The 27923-nt window shown below is 40.7% G+C and overlaps 1 protein-coding gene across 9 annotated transcripts in view; it reads left to right on the forward strand.

Annotated features, from left to right (window-relative positions):
* The window catches only part of THRB (thyroid hormone receptor beta), a 169081-nt gene that overhangs the window by 95849 nt on the left and 45309 nt on the right, over positions 1-27923 (forward strand). For all 9 annotated transcript variants that reach the window (XM_072853974.1, XM_072853976.1, XM_072853971.1 and 6 more), the window contains one exon: positions 20850-20914. In XM_072853974.1, coding sequence (XP_072710075.1) covers positions 20908-20914 — 7 coding nt within the window. In that variant the 5' untranslated portion in view covers positions 20850-20907. The remainder of the gene's footprint in view (positions 1-20849; positions 20915-27923) is intronic.

Here is a 27923-nt window from a genome sequence, read left to right on the forward strand (position 1 = left end):
CCATTGCTAAAAGACTGAAGCCCTAAAGGGGGACTCCGCTATTGACCTTATTTTGGGGAAGTATTCCCATGTGGGAAAACAGATCAGAATATGCTCCCCTCCAAAAATGTTCCCAGTTCTCTTGGCAACATCCAAGGATATTTTTTCTTAGTTAAAGTCCCTGACAGTACTTTTGTGGCATCTTTAATAGCCTCCCTTGTTTTTTAACAAGAAATTATTATCACATAAAACCCCTGAATTAAATAATAGTAATTCCGATGTCTTCTGATCAATGGATTCCTGCTAAGTTTTCCTCCTTATTGGTGAAATTGTTTTCTACATGCTAATGACACTTGGTTTCTGACTAAGAATTTGCAAATACCAGATTTTCATTTGAAGTTTCTGATTTGGCGATACAAACAGCTCTGAGGAAGTGTAATCTTTTGGGTAATCTCTAAATGGTGAGGACACAGAGAGACTCATTTGAGTTGAATCACATATTATAACCATTCAAGTCATACTTTGGCAACTAAAGTGCTTAAAAACACCCACTGATTTCTTTATATTTCCTGACTCTTAAGGAAGACCAGAAAGATGAAACGTTAGGAGTCTATATGAAGGGGGGATGAAAGAAGACTAACAAACTGAATATGGGCTTTATCCTACATTTCTTCAAGGAGCTGAGCACCTGCACACTGGAGGCACCAGTGACTTTATTTGGAGATCAAAATGCTAAGCGCAGTACAGGAGTCCTTTGTAGGAAACTGCATGAAGGTTTTGCTTTGTGACACCGATTTCTCAGAGTCTGAAGGTCATTTCAGGTTTAGTTCTCGGGGTTCCTTATGGCACTTTATACATTAACCCACTCCAGCTGCCCATAGTGAGAGATGCCTTGGAGAGGAGTGGAAGCTAAGTCCCACCCCTAAGCTAGTGAATTTGGGCTGACAGCGCACAATTCTGGAGCCAGGCAAGCCAGATCCGTCCCTGTCTCCCAAAAGCAGGAGGAAATGCCCTATGCACAACAGCTCAGGTTTGCAGCACTGAGGCTTCCTATTCCCGTCTCTCATCTTCTCTGATTTGATCTCCGGCTCTGCGCCTCCTTGCTAGGTAGGTAGCATTGGCCACCATGGGGGTCTCTCAGTATCCCTGCTGAAGCTGTTCTTCTTTTTATATAAAATATTTAAATATTCCCTGAAACCACAGAAAGAAAAATGTCAGTCTCTTCTGGGAGAAATCTGTGCAGTGTGGAACTGAAATCAGCCTGGAGTTGTTTTACATGGATTTAAAAAACAGAACAAAACAAAACAAAATATCTATCAGCTGTGAAAGAATACTGAGAGAAACAAATATTCCCCAGCATCAAGTGAGAGTTTATTTGGTGAATATGTAAAAATGTAAATTTCTTGGGGAGGTGAATTACATGGTAATACAAATTTTGTAAGACGGAAGAATATTTCAGAAATCAGCTATCCAGTTCCAGAGCAGCTGAGACTTATAAACAATGCATGCTCATAGCCTGGTAAAATTTCAGCTGAAGCCCTTGGTCTCAGTAAGTGCATTTGAGTTGTGAGATGGTGCACAAGTGAGGGCTGTGGAATTGCAAATGAGCACTGTGCTCCATCTTCTCCTGGGTGGTGTAGGCAGCTTTCTGCTCTAGGCTGCTGCCTACCTTGCCTGCTGCCTTGAGCTGTCTCTGCTTTTCTGTGGAAGAATATAAGCAGTGGGTAGAAGTTCTCTTGAGTTAAATGGGAACAGGATCAGGCTATGATTCAGGATCAGATTGCTTGTCGTATTTTTGCTTTTGTAAAGTCCAAGTATTTCAGCTGGGAATCTCATCTTTATCCAACCCATCTGAAACAGGGAACCGATGATCACTGTAAAGAGGAGCTTTACTTGTGACCATTCTTGTGTACAGCTATCAAATGTTATTTCTGGGTCCCAAATAAATTCTGAGTTTTAGATCAAAAACCTGGAGAAGTGTGATTACTGCTGCTAAGAATTATGGAAGCGTATTCGCCCATATATTCATCTTGGTTTTTTTTAAATGAAATCAGTGCAAGTTCTTTCCATGTGATTTCATTAATTTAAAAAGCTGTTGGGAATTCTATATTTTCTAATAAGAAACAAAAATCATTTTACCTGCATGTCACAAGTTTTCCCCACAGTGCAGTAACAAACGAAAAGAAAAAAGCATGCAGGTTATTTTATGTTACTTAGCTTGTAAATGTGATTTTTGACACTGCATGCACGTTGATCTACTTCCAAATTATTGGCTATTTCAGTGATGCACAAACCCCAACAAATAGAGCTTTTTCTTTAGCAGCTTAAAATCTTATTCCTATTAAAAAAGCACTATGTATAAAATATCCCTCTTCATGAAAGAGCATTAAAAAAGAACGTATGGTACTGTTAAATATTCTAGTGGGCTGCTAAACCAAACAAGAAAAATACTGGCAATGGCTAACATCCCAAATCCCAGATTCTTCCTAGGAGTGCCTGGATTCTCCAGTGGTATGCTGCTTTGTGCAGCTATTTGCATTTGTAGCATTTAACGGTGCTTTGTTCAGCTGTAAATGTGCTATGAACGCAGGAGGTGCTATTCAATGGAGATTCAGTCACTGTCTCTGAGAAAATGGAACAGTTTTTCATTAAAAGAATCTTTTAGGGAGTAAGAGATGATATATTTAGTGAAGTTTCTGGGTTTATATCCACTGTAGATGTCTTGGGGTGGAGCCAGTCAGATTTCTTTCTGCAAGCTGGTCTCTGGATTTTATTAAGTCTTCTCCTTAATGACCAAGTCCTTTTTTCTTCTTTTTGTCTGTCTCCAGTTGAGACATGTAGGACTCCCCCTTTTTATTTTTGAGGATATTGACTCTTGTAGGTGAATTCTTTTTCCTCTCCGGTATCTCACTTCATATTTGAAGCAAACTTCAGAAGCCTAGCTGGCACCCGAAGGCAGCACATCTGTCTGCTGTAAAACTAAGCCTTAGTTATTTCACCCATGAGCATCAGTAGTCTATACTCTAAGTGGGGGTATTTGGATTTGTATATCACTGAGGATAATATGCTATGTACTCTTTTTAAGGATCATTTGTGCAGTATCTAAAGATGGTAATACTTACAAGGAAAACTCTGTCTGTATGAAACTAACTGAAAAAAGATCTAAGGGTTATTTTAGAAAAGTGCCAGTGGAAAAAACAATTTGAAAGGAGGAGACTTCTGTTTTCACGTAGTCCCTATTGTCACAAAAATAACGCTTTCAATGTAAGAATGCAATAATTTTATGTAGCATTTTTCTGAAGAAATATGGGCAACTCAGTTTCATTGCCCACTCTGCCGCTCATTGAATTTGAAGGCGTTAACTCTTTCTTTGGGACTAAGCAAGCAGTGAAGTGACTTCGGATGATTTTGAAGCGTACATATGTTGTGTAGAGGTATATAAAAATAATCATCCCCTCCTAGCCAGTGAAATTATCCTGGCAAAGTCTCTAATACATATGAAGCTATGCCAGTGAAAAAGTGCCATTGCTTCTGTCGGTTTAGCTGAAACCCATTTGGGGAGATGACGCTGCGTTGGTGGGAGAGGGTTTCCTTCTGCTGGTGTGCGCGTGAGGAGGAGGAGGTTGGGAAGAGGCTGACGCTGTCAGTCCTGGCACGGGCACCACCATGGCAATGCCGGATGCTTGATTCATCCACCTTGGATGTTGCCCTGCACCTATCCCACCCAGTCCTCCTGACCGCACCAGCAGGTCAGCACACATGGTGGGCTCAGAACAACAGGCTCGGTTGGTTGTTCTGATTTGGGACAACAGCCTGCAGCGGTCAAGGGTGTGGCCACCTGACAGATACCCCCAGGCAGCCCCGGTTAATGTTATTTGCATCTCCTATCATCCCATTTCTTGACTTTTTGCTGCCCTTGTACCTTTTTTCTACACCCCATCCTCCTCCCAAATAAACAACCCGCCCTTAATTGCTTTTTCCCCACTTGATCACATTTTTTCCACATCCATCCCAATTTGTTATTTCATACACTGTTGCCTAGGTAATCCTGGCCTTAGGTGACATGATAGGTCCTGCTGCCCCTGCAGGGTTGTACTCCCCAGCAGGTCCTCTGCCCTCCCTTCCCTCCTATGGGACACTTGGCCGTTTCTCACCAAGCTCTCCTTCACCCATCTGTGAAGGCTTTCGTTAGCAGCGTTGGCAGCGTCGCTCTGCCCGCCTGGCGTCTCCCCCAGGGGTAGGGATTCCCACCCAGACTCCACAGGTGGGTCGGGATCGACATCTCAGATCCTACGGGAAGTTTTCAGCGTTGGACAGAAAGCAGACCTTGGGCACTGCTGTGGGAGCGGGAGAGCGGTGGCCGGAGCATCGCTGGCATTGCAAGATGTCAAAGGGGAGCTGGGCTCCAGCGCTCAGCAGGCAGACCATTTTGTCTCTAAAGGTAACATCCCTAAATGATGTATTCCCGTTGGGCAAATATTTTGGGCCCGATTTTGAAAAAGCCGTCTCGTTGCCAGTGTTATTGCTTCCAAAGGGTAAATGTCCAACACAGGACCAAGCTCTTTGAACCTGGTGAAGGAAGTACTGTAAATAAGAGGGTGAAGCGAAGGAATGAACTCAGATAGTCAGAGGAAAAAGCTTTCCTTTGTAAAATATGAAGGCCTGGCCCCTCACCCAGACAGACTGCATAAAGTAAGGTAAAAGTCACATAAAGGTTGCAGGAATGACGGTCTCAATAGACTTCATTGAACCTGCTCAATAAGAACGAGTGCACATGAAGAAGTAAGTACAGAATTTGGCATGAGAAGCTCTTCTTTGTGTCCTAATCCATGCTAGAAGAACGTGGGACAAAATAGCTGACGTCAATAGAAAGACTCCCTCTGCCTCACTGGGCCTTACAGCAGACCCTTATCTTTTCTCTTACTATCTTAATGCTGGCAGAATGACTAATACAGACAGATATCCTAATGCTGACAATGACATCTTAAATCTGTCCTGGAGGATCAAACAGAACATCTATTTCTACAGCTGTGCAGGATTTTCATGAATTGTAGCCCATAACTGTACAAAAAAGTATAAGGATGAATAAAACCAAAATGAAGAAATACATGTAAAATGTAGTAAAAGGATATATGATTTTAAAAAGAGACCTGGAAGAGAGACACGTATTTTGGCTATAGCTGTTGACCACAATAGCTCAGCAATACAGCTCAGCGTGGCTGTGAATTCCAGCAAATTGATGGATTGTAGTGATGTCAGTTTGTTCAGGAGAGAAGAGATGTCTGTGTTACTAAAGCATTTCCAATGATCCAGTACTGTCAACTTCAAGCACTCAGGAACTGTAAGTCAGGTCATTACTGGCAACTCTGAATTTTTAAGACTTTTTTTGTTTCATTTTATTGCCTGTATGTGAGCAAGGACAGCACTTTACAGTCCACTGTACCCTGGACTATAAAGCTGTGGTTTTTGTGCCTGTTGAGAAAATCCTAATAGTATACCAGTCTCACTTTTGAGAGATCTACAAAGATGTTTTTTAAAAAACAAGCAGCTGGTTTTAAAACATACCTCATGCTGTTTCACAAATCTTTTTTTCTATAGTTTGGTTAGGATACCTCAAAGAAAATTCAAATTTTGGGTCATTATAAATAGCTGCTTGTGTAAGATTTTCCAACAACTTCACAGATACTAAAAAATAAGCCCTCTTTAGAAGCTAGTACATTTTGTGCTTCCCTCGTAATCAAACTGCTTTATCGTTCAGACCAAAGTCTCTTAGTGGATAGCAGAACATGAAAATAAATCTGGGAATCCTGTTCTGATAAAGTTTTCCCATAAAAAGTACAGTTGGTTGCAAATACCTTCCATGGACAATATGAGGTGTTCTCTCATTCTGTCAATATCTTCGGGGTTTTTTCTAATTAATTTATTTATCTGCTTTTCATCGTAAAGATACTCAGTTTTGATTCCCACAAAAGAACAACTCAGAAACCTCCGTGCTGTATTTTTTTTCCACAGAAATTTCACTATGAGCTTTTGCAATTTCCACATATTGTATCTTGGCACAAAACAGTACCTCTGCTTATGGTTTGCATCATTAAATATCAGATTGGCTGCTCACTGTGTTTATAGGATACAACAAGAAATAGCCTGTTAGATCTGGCTGGTTGGTAAAACTGGTGTTTGTTGAATCATTGTGCTACTGTGTTCCCACATCATACAGAGAACAAAATCCCATAAAACTAAGCTATAAAAGAGAATTAACATCAATGGCAAAGAATATGCCCCAATGTAGTAAATAAATTGAGAATAACTTTTCTGAAGTTTAAAAAAGTGATTCTCAAAACACTGAGAGTAGACCAGAAATGCAATCTATAAAACTGTTTTGAAATAAAAAATGCATGCCAAGCATACATAATATTAATAATAGCAATTCTGATGGTTTATCTGTAGATCTTACTGGCATACTGTTGGAATTGAGATGAGTATTATCATCTCCACCTTATGGATGAGGAAGCTGGGTTACCGTAAGAATAAATTTTCAACACGGAACATGAGGTAGTGCTGATTCCAATTCCCACTGCAACTCCCAGCTTTAATTATTTTTCTGTGAGCTTCGTTTGTTTCTCTTCATTATACAGAACTTGTTCTTTCAGCACAAGGTAATTTGGGTAACATTGAATGTAGATTAGATCCATATATTAATACTTACGAAATTTATTAATTCTAAAATTGCTCTGATAGATTAGCTCCTTCCCATCATTGGATGGGAAGATGGCTACATCCTTAATTTAGATTGGTGTGTCGCTTTTGACACTTCTAATTTTTACTGCTCAAGACATTATGGAAAGCAACAGGTAAAGGATGTCTCGGATGCTTTTTTAGCATGTTTCCAGATAAGCCTGGTGGGAAGTACATGCAATGTCACTTGTGGGATCGTGTATTTCCACTGTCCTTTTCAATATCCATGTGATGCTGCTGAGATAAATCGTGGGAAGCCTCAGTGTCAGCAGTGCAGAGATGACATCCCATTCTGCTTCTCCTGATGTGAGTGGCATAAAAGCTGCTTGTGAGTGTCTGGCTAAAATCAAACTGCATATTAGTTAAACAGAGATGATGCTAAATGGAGGAGTGAAATCCACTGAAAAAGTAGCAATTTCCATCTTGTCTTGTGTTCGGGAGTCGTTTTGCCTGTGGCTTCTCCCTTGGCTCTCTTTGGTTTCTTTATTGTCTGCATTTTCAGGGCAATTTTTCCTGAGATAAGCAGAGAGAACTCATCTGGTAGCTTGACTTGGGTAATCCTCACGTTTGTGCCTTCCATCCCTTACTAGTGCAGTGCATTTACATAGAGCTTTAGAACAGAAAGCTCTAAAATTCTTTGAATCTGTCCAATATGCTGCGCTGCTGGGGGCACACCCCATTTTATCGCTGTCTTGCCCCTGGGGCTCCATACCAGGTGAGATTCAGTATCTTCCTGCTAACCTTTGAAGTCGTCTGTGCTGGGTGTCTTAAAACAAAGTTTTCTTTGGATGGTGATTGCCCATCCTCACAGCTACGTTCCTCAAGGTTCTGTTCTTCAGACGGCAGACACACAGGAGCAGTAGACAAAGAGTAATTAGGGCTGTGGCTTTGGTGTTTGGTAGTGGAGCCCCCGGATCTGATATCCTCGGGAATGAAAGACAGCATCCAGTTTTCCTGTTACGCATTCACGCAAACAAAATCAGAAACTAGAACAGAAAGAGAGATTAATTGAAAAATTGGCAAATTGGAAAGGAGGAGAAGGCAGAGAGGAGAGAATTATGTTTTAAAAGAAAAGCCTGGCCCATCCCACTAATCAGGAGAGCAAAGAAACTTGGATTGATACCCTGGTGTTACCTTGGTCACATAGCCATCACGAAGCACTGGGGCAGTATAGTATGGAGGGTTTAATAAACTTCATAAAGGGGGTGGATAAGATTCCCCCATGTAATTTTTGGTGTGCTCTCGGGCACATGTGTCTGCTTGTACTGGGGTTTTGCTTAGGACACTGGGAGGGTGCTGCTTCCATGCTGACCTTCCCTCTGTGCTCTCAGGAACCCTAATGTTACTGCTTTGATAAATACAAGCCTTAAGTCCCAAATACTTTACCTCTGTTAGGGGTTGAATGCAGGCAGTGGTGAAACTGGAAAGATCTGAGGATACCAAGCCAACAACTGGCAAACCAGGGAAAGCGAAAGAGCTGCAGATGTCCAACTCACACCTCAGGCAAAGCAGGCAGTGCAGAACAGGGCTTTACAATTGAATTTCCCCTGCTGTTCTTTCCCTGACGTTCTCCCGGAGGCTTGGGCTGCTTGTGTGTTGCCTCCAGCACGGATCTCTGTCTCTGTGCACTGATGTGCAGGCCACCCTCAAAGCTGTCTGCTTCTTTCAGTAGTTTGGTTTTCTCTGTCGGTCTAAGCTTCTAGAACACCTGCTCAGAGCCTCATCATCTCAAGATAGGTCACATATGGGTCATATTAAGATGGGCCATATAATATTAAAGCATATTCAGAATACAGCCATTAGGAATATCTTTCTGAGTCCTAATTCAGTTCCATTGCTGCATCTTTGCCCCTCTTCCCCTTTTCTAAGCAAACATAATTTTTCTGATTGCATCCTTCCTCTCTATACAACAGATTTATCTATTTATTGAGCTTTTGATAGCTTCTCTCTGACAGACCATGCTGTCCCTGAAGGCCATCCAAAGGCTCCTCATTAAAAATTTAAAAGTCACCACTGTCTCCCGTTTTCCTTTGCGTCATTCTGCAGTCCCTCATCATCTTCCTCTGCACCTGTAAGCCTTGTCTCAGAGTGGAAGTGCTAGCAAAGTGAATGCAGAGATGGGGTCCTCCGCTGAAGTATGGTGCAAAGATGAATGAAGACGGGGGGGTGGCAAGGTGAGCTCCCCAGGCATGCTGCCCATGGAGGTGTGGAGTTACTGAGATTGGTGAGAAAGGCGTCAGGATGAATGCAGCAGTAGAAATCTGGCAGCAAGAAAATGCTGCACCAGAATCTTCCAGCCATGTGCCGTGTCTTGGTAGCCCATAGCCGAAGGTAAAAATGCATAGATGACATAGCAAGCTTCAAAGGTTAATTACAGCTTCCTCACTGGACACAGAGACTGTCTTTTGGAAGGACTATATAGGTCTTATTAAGGTATGCTCTGTAACACCGTGTAATTTCATACACTTACTTTTGTTCTGGTAGGAGCAGGGAAGAAAATATTTAACATCTAGGCTAATCTTGGATTTTAGTATTGTTCATGAATTCCTAGAACAAAGTCTATGTGGGAAGTTCAGCTTGCTAAATCTGTCAGCTTTCATATGTGTGGACTTTATTTATTGTTTATTTGACCCATAGTTATGTTTAGGTAACTGAGCAAAGGTGTGGACTTGGATTCTTGCTGGAAATTTATTCTCATGTCTTATCAGTACTAGATTCTTGACTTTATTTAGAGTACTAAAGGGAAGCCTGACCTTACCAATTCATATTGCCATTCTCTAGAACATAACAGCAAGCACTTTTTAGTGCCTTTCTTCACTGTATAAGGATCTAAATACAAAAGAAGTTGTAACGGATTGTGTTGTCTTTAGGGTTTGAGTGCAAGACTTATAACCTTCAAAGGTGTTTGAGAAACCTTCGGAAATTATTTTAACAATTAAAAAGTAATTTCAATGCACAGAGTCGTAAATACCCTAGTTTGTTATAAAAGGTGTAAACCCGAACTGTGTTCCTCCAGCATGCCATTTTGTGAGACGGGGTGAACCTCATCTCCCTTCCCGCCCTCCTTGCAGCTGTGGGCTCCTGCCGCTTACTTTGTGCCAGCTGCGGTGCTCGCCAGCCACCTTGCAGGGCTGATTCAACTCGCTAACCCAGTGCAAAACTAACCCAGCGAAAAAGTGGGTATTTTCTGCAGGGTCAGTGAAGCGAGTCAGGTCACACAAGGGGAAGAAGGGGGCTGTGCTACGGGAACAAAATCTTTTATGTCTATCCTCAGTTTTTATGGTCTTTTATATGAAGATACTGAAGTATGTTGACTGTTGGACCCATACTTAAAACTCCCTGTCTCCCATGTGTTAGATCTTCTCTATTCTCTTTATGTGAAATTCAGCTGTTAATATAAAGTTGTGTTGCATTTCACAGAGTTTTACTACACAGCAAAGTAAGCGTGGTGGTGATAGGCATTTTCTAGAACTATTAGCATAATTATTCCTTCATTAAAAATCATTTCAAGAAACAAAACAATGCCCAATGTGATCCATATACAAGGAATAAAAAATGCCCTCCCATATTTGCAGTAAACTTTCGTCCATTAGAAATATGCCATTAGTCATTAAAATCAAATCACCTAAGGAAAGCGGCTTAACTCTTTATCTCCAGCAACTTCAGCAGTTTTGCAGAGAGCCACCTGTAACTCAGAGTGGTTCAACGACTCCCCACTCATGACCCTGTACAAACATACCAGGAACTAAATAAACCCTACTTACTAGCAATTAAAGTGATTTAATTTAAAACACAATGACAGATGCATAATGGGTTAATTACAAAATAAGTAATTAGCAAATAGGATGGAAAAGGTTAAAAGGTTGTGGACTTTTGTTTGCTTGGGAGAGAGAGTGAAATCATCAGCGACTAAACTTTTTCTATTAATTTCTGGGGCTGATTCTGTTATTGTTAGCTGTAAATGAGGAAGCAAACAAGAAGATAGGCTTAAAAAAAAAAAAAAAGGAAATCACTGCTTTATTGGACATACGGAAAGGCCATTGTTAACACTGAGGCTGTGTGATTTGTTTCCAGTCTGCACCCAAAAGTAGGCTTGCATCTATAATGTTTCTACTTAACATTAAGATATATGCCTCTTCTGAGAAGAAGTAGTCATCCTCTCCGCTCTCCACACTGGGGCCCCAATGAGGTCAGGAAAAAGTGTATGAGGAGTGGTAGAGGTTAGAGCACACCTCTTAGGGAGCTGCTTTCCTTAAAGAGTAAATGAGTGAATTATTTAGTCGGAAATATGCCATAATGTGTTTGTTCTCCAAGAAATGAGGATAAAAAGGAACAGGACATTGAACAGGGTGAAAATTTCTGAGCTGTGAAAATGCTCAGCTGAAATCCAGTTAACTTCATGCAGTGCTGGTCATATAGACAGAGCCATTACAGAGGGTGCAAGCAATTTTCTGTTAAAATAAGCAAAATAAGAGCTTCTACTTCATTTTCACAACTATTATTCCTTCTCTCCATGACTCCTGTCTGCCCAAAACCATAAGCAAGTGGGCGTTTAGATCGTTCTAATACAGTCATATTTTATGACCACCAGCTTATTGCCAGGTAACTTGAAACTCTTTATTTATTTATAATAATTATAAATATATTTATGTATCTATAAAACATGTGTTTTGTATTTTGAAATTTCAGAGGGGATGTTTGCAGAAAGCTGTCTCCAACTTGAGCCTAATTGTTACTGAAGTCATTGAATTTTTTCTTTTGAAAAATAAGCTTTTGGGTAAACCTCAAAAATAGCAATATGGGCTTCTCCATTTCAAAATATCAATTAAAACCAGGCAGGAATTCTCCTTTTTAAATATAGCTGCCCTCTAACCTAATTACATGTCCACCAGTAACCATTAGCATAATTTAACCAAATTTCCCATAACAGTCACATTCTTCCATCATCCTTTGCTGTCCTTTGAGCATGGTTATCGTGTGCTCACTTTCCTGTCACTTCGCCAAGCCATAGTTAACTCTCAACTGATATATGTCAGTACAGCCCCTTAATCATTTAACTTTACTTCTCTGTCCCTCCTTTTCTATTATTCATACTTTTTTGTGGCTCTGGTATGCCTTCATCGTGCTTCCAGGGATGGTATCTGCCTTACTGCTTGACATAAGGCCTGAACCTACACATCCAGAAATGCGCTGTCCCCTTTTGGTGCCTATCACACTGTCAATGCCTGTCTGATGCCCGTTTCCCTTAAGCTGCTTCTGCAGTGGCAGGCGAACACTCCGGGACCACCAGTTCAACTTGTAGAAAGGATCTGCACAGATTTTTAGCTAATCTTTATCCCCCTACCGTAGGTTTTGCTGGCTGGAGATGTAGATTTCAGAAAACAACTAACTTCTTGTTCGGGTCCGTTACCTTAATGTTGTTGAAAATAAGCTTCTTCAAAGTTTTCCCCCAATTATAATTGAATTTAAGCCATACATTTCAGGTCTGGAATCTGTGTTGAACATTTTAGAATTCAGTGGTTTTGCAATTCAGCTATCAGTTTTTAGGACAAATAGATTCAGGTTTGGAAACTCATCAAATCACACAATATGCAAAACCCATGAGGCTAAATCCATAGCTGTAACAGCCTCTCTTGTTTTCTTTTCCAAGAGTTTCTGCAAAGTTCTATATATTTGCACACTGTAACTCAAGGCCTGCAATATAGACAACGATTTTTCAGTATTTAGGATTTATTTTTTAAACTAAGTGGTGACTCTCTGAAGCTCTGGTTAAGAAAAGCAGAAAGCCTAAAGCTGCATTAATTCTGCTGTTCATATCTGAACCCCTGAAAATAGCTCAAACAAATGCCAGTACCAATCTTTATGGTAATACTTATCCCTATTCAGAGTGACATTTGTAGTTTAGAACATACTCATTTCTGCTTCACTGATTTTTTAGGCACAGCGCATATAAGATGCATTGACAAAATCCATTTTTGTTAACAAGATTCATCCAGGTACTCCCCTCCTGACATTTAGAAAACATTATTTTTCTTAATCCATTTCATCATGAGCGTGGAAAATCACCAGATTCAATAAAAGTCTTTGAAATTCGGTATCTTTGGGATTATCTCATGTTAGTCAGTTGTAGAGATTTACTGGGTAATTCAAGACAGCCTTCGTCTAACACATGCTTCGCAGTGAATAATAAGATAAATTAGCATCGAAGATAAACTGTCCCTTGTTGAAATTTCAGGGAGAGCTAATGTTTCCTGAGTTGACAGAACAAAACAGACAAACAAGAAAAGGTTTACGTCAAAGCTGTTGTCTGAATGAAACTCCCATAGGATGGAGAAGGAACATGTAAGCCATGAGTGTCTCAAAGGCTCTTCAAAAAACCCAGGAATAATCACTCAAATATGAGGTCTTTTATATTATCTCTTTTGCTTTTCTATCATCCTTGTCCCTCCAGGATCCTTGCTCAACTGGATATTTATGCAAGTAAGTAGGGGTCTTTCAGAATTAAGGCCTAAATCTCTAATGATATAAACATCTCTTAATGCACAGTTACAGATCAGCTACTCTTTGGCAAATCTGGCTAGCTTGCACTGTAACGCTTCATGTTGAGTCCCCTACAGGGAATAGAACGCTGGTTATCAAAATTGTGGCTAAACAGGGCTGCTTCCAGTTCTGTGCTCCTCTCATGCCCTCCTGTGTACACATGTAGTAGGCCCAAGCAAAGTGCTGGAGCGCTGACATTTCTGCAAGGGGGTGAAGTAAAGCAGAGAGGCGGCTATGGTCCACTATGCTGACAGTTTTAAGCCAAATATAAGCAGATTTCTTAGAGCCTCTACATCTTAGGGCCAGTCAACAGCTCCACACTGTAATAATAAGTGATTTGAGATACTCTATAAGTGAGATAATGTTATTCATTTCTGTACAGAGCGAGAGAAGCATTATGTATTCAGTTTTCTGCTTGATGCCTAAGTGGTTTAAAGGTAATGTTACAGTCTTCCCCTGCGTACTTTTGATAATACTTATGAGACTGCCTTTCTAGCATGTTCAGGCTATTGGGAAACAGACAGAAATACTAAAACACTTTTCTTTGTGGTTACGATGAAATCAATTATTATATTTTCCATTAGCTTGTAAAAGGATACATATACCCAAATACAGTAAGACATTAAGTTCTGATGAAATCATAAAAACAACTTTCATCTTGCTTTTATCTTGCAATACTAGATTTTGTGGTGCTGTGTCTATTTTCTGTAGATAGTCCATTCAACACAACAGCTTTATCTTTCAGCCTGTCTTGCAAACTGTATGCCAGAACCAAAGTCTCACCAGTGTGGAACTACAGGAGGAATTACTTTGTCCATCTAAATTAACATTGTTCATCCTGCAGTTCTGCTTATTGAAACAGAAGTGCTTTCAAGAACCTGTAAAGCAGTGAGGTTACTGTTAGAATTTATCAGGCTTATTGTCTGCATATAATAATTTGCTAGTTTTTGTGCTGTAAAATAGCTGCTGATGCCTGCACAGAGCTGAGCACATATCGTATTATAGTCTGATCCTGACTGATGCAGAGCATCCATAATCTTGACTTGTTAGTGCTTAGCAATTTTTAGAGTATTTAAGAAGCAAGTTAAAACAGGAAATTCTGAGCCTAAAAGGTAAACCCAGTACCCCATTCTAAAGAGCATATGTTGAGAGTCTTGTCTCTCTGTGAGGAGGAAAGAACAGGATTACACAGAACTACTGGACGTTCGTATTAGAAAGCTCAGTAGCTCCTTGCCTTTCGATCAAGTGTTTCAGGATAGAGTGCAAATGCTTGTACAGATAGTGCACTGTGGTTTTGGTTTTATGCTTTGTTGCACATTTTTATGTCCTCGTGAGTTGAACTAGACTAGCAATAAAAAGCATGAGTCAAAGTCTACTTCTGAGCTTGTGCCTACAGGCCTGTTCTGATGGGGGCTTTTCATTAAACCTATCTAGAAAACTGGATAGCTTTTTATTTCTTGTATGATGCACAGTTGCTTAGTATGTTTTATAAGGGAGAGAATACTACTTGCTCATTACATAGGTATCATGCACCATAAGCCATAGCCTAGTACATTTTTCACTGAATATGTATTAGTACAAAATCCTCTGTATAACTCTGCTCTAAAATACTTATTTTACTTTGCTGTTAAGTATTGATATATTAAATATTGAAACAAATTTAAAAGTTCAGTTAGGCATTGATACAGCCTATAGGCTATCTTGTAGTTTTCCCTGGTGTGAAGTTGCTTCTTTGGAATTTTCACTTCAGATGAAGTTAAAAGTGAGAGCAACTTTCACAGAGGGAGTTTCCAGAACAAAATGTTCAGATGACATATCCCGTAATTCATCACCCTCAAGCCAAGATAGCCCCCAAGAAAAACAGAAGTGCCGTAACTTGTGCCAGGGCAGAGCGTGAGGGGCGGGCAGCCTGGGGCGCTCGGTCGGACTGTGCTGGAGCTTTCCCCTGCGCCCTGCTACAAAACCTACGTGCTCTGCTGTCCTGCTCTGCACCCTCGCTTGCTCCCCACTGCATCCCAGGGCTGGGGCAGGCTCCCACCTGCCCCCGGGTCTGCCAGCAGCCCTCCCCTCCTCTCAGCACAAGGCTCCTCTCCCTGGAGGCAGCCCAGCTCCCAGCGAGCCAGAAACGGCGAGCGTTGTGTAAGTGTTGTATGAGGGTGCCAGGGATGAGCCAGAGATAGTGGGTGTTGCAGGTAGGGTTACAGGAGGGACTCGTGCGGATGAGCAGCTCGCCCCGTGGCCCTCCGTCCAGCTTTTAAAAGGGGATGTCAAGGGACGGTCGGTGAAGGGCAAGGAGCCAGGTGGCTTGTCAGTGCTTCTATGCAAAATCCCTTTTCCCACCCGTTCCTGCCTTGAGAAGAGACAGGAGGCAGCAGTGCTGGGGCCCCATGCTGCCTGGGGCAGCCACTTGCCGAGTGGGAAGGGAAGCCTAAGGCTCGCCGGGAAGCATCTGGTTCATGATACGGGCAGGGCCCGGGATCCAAACCACAAAATTACTGTGCCCCTGGCCTAGGGGAGACTGGCAGCCACCATCTAAACCTGAAGCAACAGAGTAAGGTCAAAAGCACCCTCATCCCCAGAGCAGCGCAACCCTTTCATATACCCATTGGTTCATGTGATGCCTTTGTGTGAAGGAGGGGGTACTTGGTGAGAGTGGGAGAATGCTTAACCACATTGATTAATGTTAATTGGTTAATTGCCTTTCAGTACGGGGAAAAGAAAGTAAGTGCAGTAATTGGCAATATGGCTTGACAGTGTTTCTAGATTGGAGACCAAAGCCTGAAAATTAATTCCATATATCACCTTTTCAGGCAAGAGGAGATGAAGATCCCAAAGATGTCTTTTTTTTATTTCGGGCAAAATAGGAGTATTCTTTTCCTGGTGCAGGGCTGTAGATCTGAAACACAACTCAGTGTCAGAATGGAGTGAGCATTTTGCTACTTCTATTTGAGGTATCCAGTATGAATGTGAGGACTACTTTGCTATTAAAAAAAAAAAAAAATAGAAAAAGTAGGGTTGAACTCAAGTGATGGAGAAAGAGCACACTGCCCGGTCTGCTGCCTTGGCTATCTGGCGGGGAGATCATGTGGGATGTGAGATAGCAACCTCTGAAGTTTGTGCTGCATGCTCAGGGCTTGTGACTCAGAGCCATGAGACCTTGGCTAGTTCTGTGTGGGCAAACGAGCACTTGAGACACAAAAGATAATCTAATGAAGCCTGCTCCCTGTGATATTAGCAAAGCTTAAACATAAAAATTGTGTCACTTTTGGCAAGAAAGAAACTTACTCTGCAATGTCCGTGAAGACTCCCAGACATTACTGGCCTGATGTGGTGGAGCCTTGCCTGTGATTCATCTGCATCCTTCCCATTAGTGCCTGTTCACGTACTTTTTAGTTGTAGACTCTGAAAAAGAATCTGATTTCTTCCAGCATCTTCCATATCTATGCCTTGAAGATGAACTTGTTATAATTAATGTAGTGTGGTGGTTTAACCCCAGCTGGCAACTAAGCACCACACAGCTGCTCGCTCACTCCCCAAGGTAGGAGGGGGGAGAGAATCGGAAGGGTAGAAGTGAGAAAACTTGTGGGCTGAGATAAGAACAGTTTAATAATTGAAATAAAATAATAATAATAGTAAAAAATCGTAATGAAAACAACAAAAGAGAGAGAGGAACAAAACTCGGGAAAAACAAGTGATGCAATTGCTCACCACCCACTGACTGACGCCCAGCCAGTCCCCGAGCAGTTGTCGCTGCTCCCCAGCCAACTCCCCCCAGTTTATATACTGAGCATGTTGTCATATGGTATGGAATAGCCCTTTGGCCACTTTGGGTCAACTATGTTCCCTGTCCCCCCTCACAGCTTTTTGTGCACCTTGCAGAGCATGGGAAGCTGAAAAGTCCTTGACTTAGTGTAAACACTGCTTAGGAACAACTAAAACATCAGTATGTTATCAACATTATTCTCATCCTAAAGCCAAAACACAGCACTATACCAGCTACGAGGAAGAAAATTAACTCTATCCCAGCTGAAACCAGGATATGCAGACACCACTTACTCTTCTTGCTCACGTAAAGTAGCAACCATGCTGGGCCTTCAGAAGACAGTCAAGGTTTGGGGTGCTAGAATGGTTAAATAGCTCTGTGCTTTCACAACGTTTCCATCCATGGACCACATTCCTTAGAAGGAAAAATAGGAAATTACTTCTGGCGTATAAAGTGCAGGATAAAAGCATTCTTTTGAAAACACTTCCAATACATTTGGAAAGATTATTAAAATCACCATCAGGTACAAAGCCGGTATTACAAACGGGCTCAATTAGTATGTTTCTTTTGGCAGTTGCTGAATCGACCTAGTGGAGATGCTAGATGGGCGAGACGCTGTACATTCACACAGCAACACCAAGACCTGCTCCAGTAATTTTCTAGACAGATAGGAAGGGAAAAAGAGGATGCATACTCTCCATTTTAAACTGTGGGACACAGGAAGACTGTGCCAAAGCCAGATACGTTAGTATAATGCTTTAAACAAAAGACTATCTTTTCCTACAGTCAATTCATAATTAGTTTTTTTACACAAGTGACAGCTGCCTTCATGCCAAGGCCTGGTCTCATCAGGGAAAATGGCAAGACTCCCAGGATAGCTAGAATTTTTCTCTGTATACATAATTCATTGAAGAACTTTGTATTTCTCCATTTTTTTCCCTCCTTTTTAATAGATTGGCACAAAAACAATAATTTTAGGATTAGTAACTAATTATTTACAGGAGGGGCAGAATTTTTATTTAAAACACTCAATTGTTTACTTCAAGAGCACTTGTGTGTCACTGAGTGTGTCACCAAACCACAACTAAATTCTGGGAAATGGCTTATTGTTGAGGTTCACGGGGTCCCATGACATGGTGGGATGGGTCAGAGTCTGATTTTAATTGGAGGCCTGCTCAAAATTTGTGTCCTCTTTAATCTTTTGATTGACGGACTGTGAAGGATTTTGAAGTTCCACAAGATGTCAATAGCAAAAGAGAGATCTTGTATCATCGCCTCTGGTTGTGTTGTTTGTACATGGCAAATATCAAGCAGAGTATTTGCTTTTCCCTTAAGAATTTAAGGAGATACTGTCTTTTCTGACAAGAGCCCAGACGGAGTCTCGGGTGGTTTGCTTGGAAGAAAAGACAAGGAGATAAAAATACACTGTAACATGTATGCTGCAGGATATTTTACCAGTTCCTGCTGTAAAACTTTCAGTAGGTTTTACTTTGCACTTGCTTTACAAATACAGTAAACATTATGGCTTCTTTTTTTTTTCCTTTTTTGCGTGGTTTTTTTTTTGGGGGGGAGGGGGGGTTGTATTGTTTTGTTGAATCATGAAGCAATTCTGAATCTTGGAGTAGCAATGAATTTAGTTTAAAGATTTACCAGATATGCCCGGTTAACGTAATGAGGCATGAAGTGATGAAAAAGATAGGGAGTACATTACGGAGAAGATAAGAGAGCTGTTAATTCAGAAGCCCGAGGTTTGCATGGAAAGACCACCCCCCCAGCCCTCCCCAGTGCTGCAGTGCAGACGTGGGTCCGGCGTGCAGCGGTGTGCAGCGCGGGGACCCGCTCTGCGGCGCCGCGTGGGGCCGAGCCGCCCCCGCTCCCCTCCGGGCTGCTCCCGCGCGGCCGCCAGGGGGCGCCGCCGCACTGCACTGCGCCGCGCCGCACCGCACCGCACCGCACGGCGCGGCTGGCCCGGGGGCGGGGCGTGTTTGTGAGAAAAACGGCGCATCGGGGGAGCACCGCGCCCGCCGGCCGTTTTGGGAGTGTGGGCAGGCTGCGGCTCTTCCCTGCGCCTCATGGGCGGGCAGCCGGCCTTTCCTGGGCGCGGGGAAGGCGCTGGTTTCCACCCCATCGCGAGTGGCGGGACGCGAAGTGGCGCCTGGGGCGAGGGACTGGGGCGGTGCGGGTCCCGCAAAGCGCGGCGGGGGCGTCCGGCCGCCATCTTGTGGAGCCTTTGAAGGGTTCCTGCAAAGCTTCGGGTGTCTGAGCTCCCGGGAGGGTTTTCAGCCCTCGCCGGTGTAGCGCTGGGGGGGGGGGTTGATGAGCTTAGGTGAAACTGCGAGGCAGCGTCCCAGATACATTAATTACACGGTACATGCGATTGCTGCAGTTCACCTGCTTTCGCATTCTAGTGTTGTAGTCTGTGCCTAAACAGAGCAGATGCGCTCGATGTCCTTTCGGCCCGCTGTTGGTGGAGGATATTTATTTCAAGGACAAGGAAGGGAAACGCTCCCCATGTGAGGAGACAGTGGCTGAGAGGAAAGCCAGGGCTGTGGTACTGAGGGGATAGAGAGGAATAAAAATGAAAAGTTTGTAAACAAAGACCAAAGGACAGTTTCTTAACATAAAATAACAATCAGGATAATCTTAAGAGAGATTCTACTTCCCCTATAAAATGTCACTTGCATGCTAACATTAAAAGGTACATGTTTCCTGATGATCAAGAGAGTGTGACTGTCATCCCGGGCTAGTTTTCCACTGGTATTAGTGGGGTCAGTTGTAGACCTGGGATTTCTTATTTAAAAATTCTAATGAGATCTTGTCTCTATTCTGGAGTAATGCCTTTAGGATTGTCTCTGCTCGGATTGGATTGTTGGTGCTTAAACTAGGGAGCAAGCCGGGATCATCCAACTGGGCACTGTGTTTTGGGCTGGGATGGCTGAACAAGGGCATGTTGCCTGTGATACCTCTGTTCAAAAAGCATTATGGCTCGTATAAATACAGATACTGCTGAAGGAAGATGCTGTGGCTGGTATCAGTGATCTTCTCTCCTGACACAAAATTAGCTTGCAGGGCTTCGGTCTTTGCTACCAAACAGAAAAGGAATATAGTTAATATGTCAGTGTATATGTATGTATGGACATACGAATGGAGGAGGCAATCTAAATATTAAAACCATGACTTTAGGATGCCAGATCCAGTTCCTCATAGCTGCAATTATCTCCTTAATAAAATAGAAGATACCATAGTTCAAAACTTCAGTAATAAGTACATATAAATTAGTTTTCTACCAAAGGAGTAAAATTACTATTTATGTCTCCAAACTTTGTAAAAGTTGGTGGACTTCCAAGTTTCAAATGATTGAAGAAAAATCAGTGTAACTGTAGACAGATAATTTCTAATTTGTTTGAATCCTCTGTTCTCACTGAACCTGAGAGTAATGGGCATATATCATTAGAAACTGTAAAGTAAAAAGCAAATAGCTCCTAAAGTTGTATAGTAGACCTAAAGGAACTTCTGCAAAAAATGAAGGGAAGGTGTTCCATGAAGTGGGCAGAAGCATTTTTTTTTCTGCATCAGTAGCCATCAGCTTTTTGCCGTTGCTTCCAAATCCCTGTTACCCACAGCTCCTCCAGTCCAGCAGGTCTTGGACCTGACTTGCATTCATTGCCTTGTGCAGTTCAGCAAGGTGCATTGAATTTAATGTGTTAAGCCATCAAACACGGACTGTGGTATTCAAGATCCAAAATGTTCCATCCTGTTTAAATGTTAATGGTATTCTGCAGGTTCGCATTTATGAACGTATTACATGGGGTTTTTTTCTTTTTTTTGGCAGGTGACTTTGGTGGCAGAAGAAGAACAAGAATGATTACATATCCATAACTCCCAGCAGTATGTCAGGTAATCATATTTTGTAAGAGCATCTATGCAATATTTCTTGCTTTGCTGGAGTGATTATTATTAAATATTTAGTGCAAAATACTGCTTTAACAAGTTCTGAATGCACTGGTGCTGGGAATTGAAATCTTTCCTCTACCCAGAGCATAGAGATGTGGGGCACATAGTAATCTTCCCCAACATTTTTCTCCTGAAACTCTCATCCTGCTTGATTTTCCTTCAGAAACAAAGTTGTATTTTGTTCTAAACGCACATTCCAACTTCTACATGTCTGCTGAAACTGCCTGTATAGTGACAGTTTCTGCTGAGTACGTCGGCCTAAGTTATTTTCTAACTGGACATATCCCATGAGGTTCAAAGTGAGACAGTCAAATTCATTTTACATAGATTACCAAGTACTCTTCAGATAATAATTGACTAGGTCTGCAGGTGGTCTGAAGATCCAGAGTTGAAATGTCCATTAACCGTTTTAAGTCTCCTTAACCATCTTATCCCTGCCAGTTGCAAAGCATTTGAAGGCTATACATAAATTAGAAGACATCCCAGAACAGGATGTCTAAAAAGATGTAGTTATTACGTGGAGATCATCCAGAAAGCCAGAGAATTTCAGACTTCCAGAATTTGTTTTAGTAGTCATCAAATTGCATACAAAAAGAAAATGTTCTGCTGATACTGTTCGTCAATGCATATTTCAAGAGCCAAATGCCATAAGTGGGACCTTTTAAAAGCCTGTCTGTAAAATGCAGCATGTGCTACATAGGGAAAGTTGTATAACAAACAAGACTGAATTGCTGGTGTTATGCTCAAGGGACAGTTTATTTTTATTGACTGGGCAGATCAAAGATCCTTTCCTTTCCCCTAGAAGGCTCCCATCCTTTTGTATTGGCTAGCAAGGGGTAACAGCTGCATGCACCACAAAGCTGGTCTTTAAGTTTAGTAATATGAGGTAGAGAGTAAAATTCATGGGCAGAAACAGAGTATTATTTAAATGCATGCTTTCATAGTAAAATGTCTTATTTGATAATATGCAAAGATGTGTCATTTGACTTCTGTTTTTATGGTTTCTTTGCTGTTCATTGAAGTGGAGGTTAGGCATAGATGAATATAAGATGGAGGCAGAGGGCATCAAGGCTTTTCATGGAATGAAGTGGAATACCTGACCCTTGGTTGGTGTGTCAGGCTCTGGATTAGCATCACCGCCACATGAGGATTGGGAAGGAGTTAGTATCCTTAGGCTACATTGGCAGGGCCCACTAGAGTGTTTTTGCATTCTTCTGCCGGCATTCTAGGCATGATAATTTCATTTAGCAAATACCTGTGTTGGAAGAATTTAAAGCGTTGACATGTAACTCAGTCTCTCCAGCTCTCTGTTGTGCTCTCTTGTGTCTCATGTTAAACTGTGATTTTTGACCTTTTACTACGGGGTTTGGTCTTGCTGTGGTTTTGGAGGGGGCAATTAGTAGCCTGTGCTATGTGATGGCAAGAGATGGGGAAGGAAATGCAGTGTACCCACTTTATCCTCCCTTTATCTCTTTGGGGTGTAGCTTCCTATGGAGGGGGGGTTTATGGATGATTCCCACCAGCACTCTAACCAGACTTGTCGCCCTGGACTTCCCCCTGGCAGGGCAGCTCTGCTAAGCTCAGTGAAACACAAAGCCTAATTGGAAGGACCTACATTTTCTGCATTTCTTTTTAAAGAAGTGGGCAGAACAAATATGTGCAAAGAAAATAATCACCAGGTGAAAATAAAGGTTCATTGCAGAAGATGACTGTTGGTACAGCTGTAGATGTCCAGCACGTTTCATTATAAGCAGTTTATATTTTCTGTTTCTCATTATAGGAATGAAATTCCCTACATGAGTGTGAATGTGAAAAGAAGCATGGATGAAATAAAAGTCTTTCAAACTCTATAAAAACTGCATAAATACCACCATCCAGAGCCAAACAGCTCTCCTTTCCTAATGAATGAAAATGAAAGCTTAGATTCTGTTACTGAGTCACTGGAATACGAGAGCAGAATCTAATCCAAAACCAAACCAGTTGCCTAAAATAATAGGCTGTATTATTCTGATTTTTTGATAGATAATTTCTCTGCCCATATGTTACATTTTTACTACAGTAGGAATTTTCCTCTTGTATGCACTGCCCAAAAGCTTCCAGTTTCTAGTGCAATCTAGAGAAGTTTTTCTGACAGAAGATTGTAGAATTTGGCCTTTGGTAGTAAAGCTAGGCTTTCCTACATTTTGCAGTTGCCATAGGAAAAATATTTTGCATATTTTGACATCTCAGCTTTAAAAACACATCCTGGTGTGATTATTTTATGGCACATATCTGTAATTGTATGTGCTTCTAGCTTTTAATAAAGAGAGAGTTCAAGTTTTCCAAATTATTTTGAGAACTTCACAGTTATGGGTAACATGGAAGGATTTCAGAAGTGTAGAAGCCCTTACTTAAAAGTGAATAGAATGAAAAATAAAAAGCAAAATGAATGCACCAGGTACAATTTTTGCATGCAGAAAGATAAACTGAAAGGCAAATGTTGAGTCAATGAAGTCCAAACTACACTTCCTTTTTCTTAGAATGCAGTCAAAATAGAGTTCACACAGCAACGCAGATGGAGTTAATGAACACCTAATATTGGGTACTTGATGACATTAGAAGCTGACAAGTGAAAATCTGGACCTACAGGTTTTGTAAACACTGTGTTTGTCAGTATACTTTTGCAACTCTGCCAGTTCTGAGTGTCAAAACTTGCCTAACCAGTTTTATGTACACATAACTCGGATGACGACCAAACATTGAGATAAAGGGATGCTTCTGGAGAGGGAAAGCTGGACATAATACGTCTTGCAGTTGAGTACTAAGTTTGAGACAGGCGCATTCTGTGCTTATAAACTGAAGCTTGGTACATCCCTAAAATAGATGTTCGTTGTCTAACGTTCGTTGTCTTTTATGATAAATGCTGCAGCAGATCTGATGCTTTTGAAGAACAACATCAAAAATGCATTTAGGGAATGTAAGCAAAATATGTTTGGGGTTTTTTTAAATAGGAAGAAGTGGAAAATGACTGATTGGATGCTCCCCCATAGTTCATCAGCAGCTTTACAGTTGGGACCAGCAATTACTGTCCACAGAGTAATACCTGGGAAAAAAAATCATAAGCATTTTAAAAATTAATACTGTCTTAGCAATAACTACAAGTCTTTCTGCCATGCATATAGAATAGAATAGAAAAATTAAAAAGTTGGAAAGTATTATTTTCTCATTGAGAAGATAGTACTTTCAAATAAATAAGTATGTAACATAGTTAATTAAAAAATTCTTTCTCTTTAAATACTGTGATGTAGCTTCTGGCTTTAGCATCACTATTCACTGGCAATAATCATTATTCACTGGCAATAATCTATCACTGAAGGATTCCTTCTATACATTTTCTCCCAAAATGCAGGACAAGCCTTGAGACAGATCTTAATCTTACTTCATTTACTGGAGTGAGAACTGAAGAATGGGAATTCAAGAATGGGTTCTAAAAACCAGAAAACAGTATTTGTAGAGTACAGTAAATCTCATTAATTTCACCTTTGTGGCAGATGAAGATCAAATGTAAAGAATGTGATAGCGGTCTCAGTGAAGTCTGCAGCAGCTCTTTCACTGACTTCAGTAAGGCCAGGATTTTACTCTGCTTTTACTTGGAGTTTCATAATCGACTCAGACATTGTGCTTCTACTCTCAAATATTCACACTGTTCTATTTGGTAATGACTGTAAAGTTAGATCAAGATAGGAATTATAATAAAATTAAGTGCTTACATTAGGGAATATAATTTAAATGTCATAAATGCATATTTTCAGTAAGTAGAATTTAATATGCAGCATTCTTGTAACAGGTCACTCATTTGGAGAAGAAAATTAATCAGCTTTTGTGCAACAGATCCATTTGAAAACCAGTGTCTCCAAGGGTGTTGCATGTAGTTTCCAAGAACTGGGAAAAGTAATAGGATAGGAAAGGTACCACCTTTTCTTCATGTGTCTTTTCACTGTAATGCTCATTACCTTGTAAACTTGCCATTAATTCAGATGGAGAATAGTTTATTGTGTAACATCAGTTGAGAAATTATTTCTCCTGGGTTTCTATAATGATTTTCCTAGGATAATTTAATTTGACATACATTACAGTCTGACACTTCTTGTCTGCCAGACCATGATAAAATCCGACTAACTCAAGTGTATTATTTCTTTTAAGTAACGGACTTTTTAGAAGGACAGTAAATACTTTAATATAAGGTTTTGTTATGCCAGGATTCAGCAGCTTTGTAATGAGCTTTTGGGGATTTTCAAAAGGTTAACAGGATTTATATTGTGGGATGTTTTTGCATGAAGCTATGAATCACTCCATGATGGCTCTTATTACTTAGAAGCGTATTTTTGAATATGCAGTTAAAAATATCACACTTGGTAAGTTCTAGGTTACAGACATTCTGGTTTAATTTTAACTTTTTTGTTTTATACTTTAATGTTTTAAAAAGTGCTTTCAAAAAGTGCTCTATAAATACAAAAGTTTCAAAAGGCAAGTAGTCTGTATAACATTTTGTAATGTTTCAATTTTTTATGCATTTCTTTAGTAATGTGTGGGGTTTTGTTTCCCATCATGGCGGGGGGGGAAGGCTCTCTAAAGAGTGTTTTTTTCTTTAGGAGAAACATGAAGATCTTACATCTAGGTGTTTCTAAAGGTGTTTAAGTTTGGTATTTACAACTCATGGATACCTGCTACATTTTCCAGATAAGATACACACATTTTTGAAAAAATTTGGACCTGGTTAGATTTCACAAAGAACAGAGAAAACAAACATGTATTTTTTTTAGCTTTGCAACATCTGCTAGCCATTTTCTGAAGTATGTTTCATTATGTTAGTGTTGATATTTTTTTCCTTTTCTATTTTTTTTTTCAATAATCCATCAGTATACTTAGTGCCTTTCTATAGTAATTTTATTTAAACCAGAGGTACTTCTTTTTGTTAAGTCATCTTTCAGAAATTTATTTCTGATGGGAGCAGAGTGTTGTGTTGAAATTTTAAGTATCATTCTTAGACTATGTAACGCTGTGTTTCACTGCTGCCATCAGTTAGAAGGAGTGCATAGTGCTGTCAATATAAAACACACTTGTTAATTTCGCAGGCAAAAACCTTTTAAAATAGTTAATTAAGAAAAACAAAATGTCCTTGTGTTTTTTCTAAGTCTGCTCCACTAGCCTGTAAAATAAAACACTTTCCTTTGCTGTGCTTGCCACAGGAGTTGTAGCCTGCCTTTTTATGGTCTTCATAAGTCTGACTACAGACTGCTGTTCAGTTCTTCTGATGACTGTATGTCAGAGCAATGAACTTACACTGCTTGTCCTTGATATGCAGTCCTGTATGTAGAGAGGACTGTAATTTTTTTGTGCCAAATGTAAAGCTGTTGATGAACTATAGTATCCAATCAGGCATTTTCCAGTTATTTCCATGTAAACAGAACACCTTTTACATTCCCTTAATGCATTTCTGATGATGTTCTTCAAAAGCATCAGATTTGCTACAACTTTTATAATAAAAGAAGACAAATGCTTAAGGAAATGTTTGAAGGTTGTAAAGTGTGAAGGCCAGACTTTCAGATCTGCTTTATTATGTATGTGATCACGTGTCTGAAAGCTATTTAGACCTGTACCAAGCTTTGATTTATTTCAAGTTTTAAAGAATTCTCTCCCCACATCCCAGTTTGTCTTTCTTTCTGAAGAAGCCTTTGACTGCATTATGTGGGCAAACTTGATTTGTTTCTTTATTGTTTTTTGTCTTTCACAAACTATGTATTTGTCAAAACTGCTAGTTTTAGTACCTCTTTTTTTACCTGGCCATTGCTCAAAGCTCGGTCCTTGAACAGGAGGTGTTATTTCAAGATACAGGGTCTCTCTTTAAGCAATTCTAGAACTAAAATAGCTTGAACTGTTTCATCATCTTGAAAAAACGAAGAGCTTCAATGATGTGCACATATCCCCAGGATTTGCAGTTAGTAAACAGTGGCCAAATACACTGTCCATTCCTCAGTGGGGAGGGGTGGAGGGTCTAATGTGGGATTGAGGAAAGACCATGTGAATTGATTTGAAAGTTCATGGCGAAAGCAGTACTCAGGATTTTACAAAACAGTGGTAGTGATTTGAAGTGATTTGTAGCAGTGATTTGAGTTATTTCCCAAATGGTTTCACTGTAATGTACACTTTTTTAAAGATCTATTTTATGGTATTTTGATCTGTAATCTGAAAATGGTGTTTTGGCTTCTCACTTTTATTTTAGTAGGTTCCCAGGCATTAAAAGAATTACCTAACACAATATGAAGAGCGTAAAAATCCATTAACATTCCCATATTCACACAAGCAGTAGTCTGCAAAATGAGTCCTGGAGAGGTGGATCACTGTCTGTTGGGCATCAAATTAATCTCAGTTTAAAACAAACAGGGGGAGGTGATTCTGCACATTAAAGAGGAACAGGTACTAGAACTCCTTGGCAAAGGGTGTTGTGGATGCAAGAAGTGTACGCACAAGGAGACTGGGCTGCACTTCAAAGAGAGATCCCTTGGGTATTACTGCAGTTTAGATAGGCTACAGGGGCTCAGGCAATCCCTTGGGCTGACAAGTAGCTGGGTATTGGGAGACTGTTGGTGGGAACTCTCATATACTCTTGCTTTGTTCTTACTCTTCCCTGGGTATCTGCTTATGGCTCCTGTTGGAGAACAGTAACCAGGCAAGCCCTGTGGTTTGAACAGAGCTGCTGTGCTCAGGTATACCTTGTTCTCAGAAAAACTCCCTCCCATGTGTTGTACAGAACGATGAGAGGGTCAAATGCATTTAGCATCGGTGTGACTGTATTGATTAACATCACCTTTCTAGTTCCATTGTGTATCCCAGTATCTTACTGCTTTTTCCCATATAGCTTTCGTCATTAGTTTCTTTCAGTATTTTTATTGTATCTGTAGCTGTCACAAGA

The sequence above is a fragment of the Ciconia boyciana genome, chromosome 2 (assembly GCF_034638445.1).
Source record: "Ciconia boyciana chromosome 2, ASM3463844v1, whole genome shotgun sequence".
In the NCBI taxonomy this organism is placed as follows: domain Eukaryota; kingdom Metazoa; phylum Chordata; class Aves; order Ciconiiformes; family Ciconiidae; genus Ciconia; species Ciconia boyciana.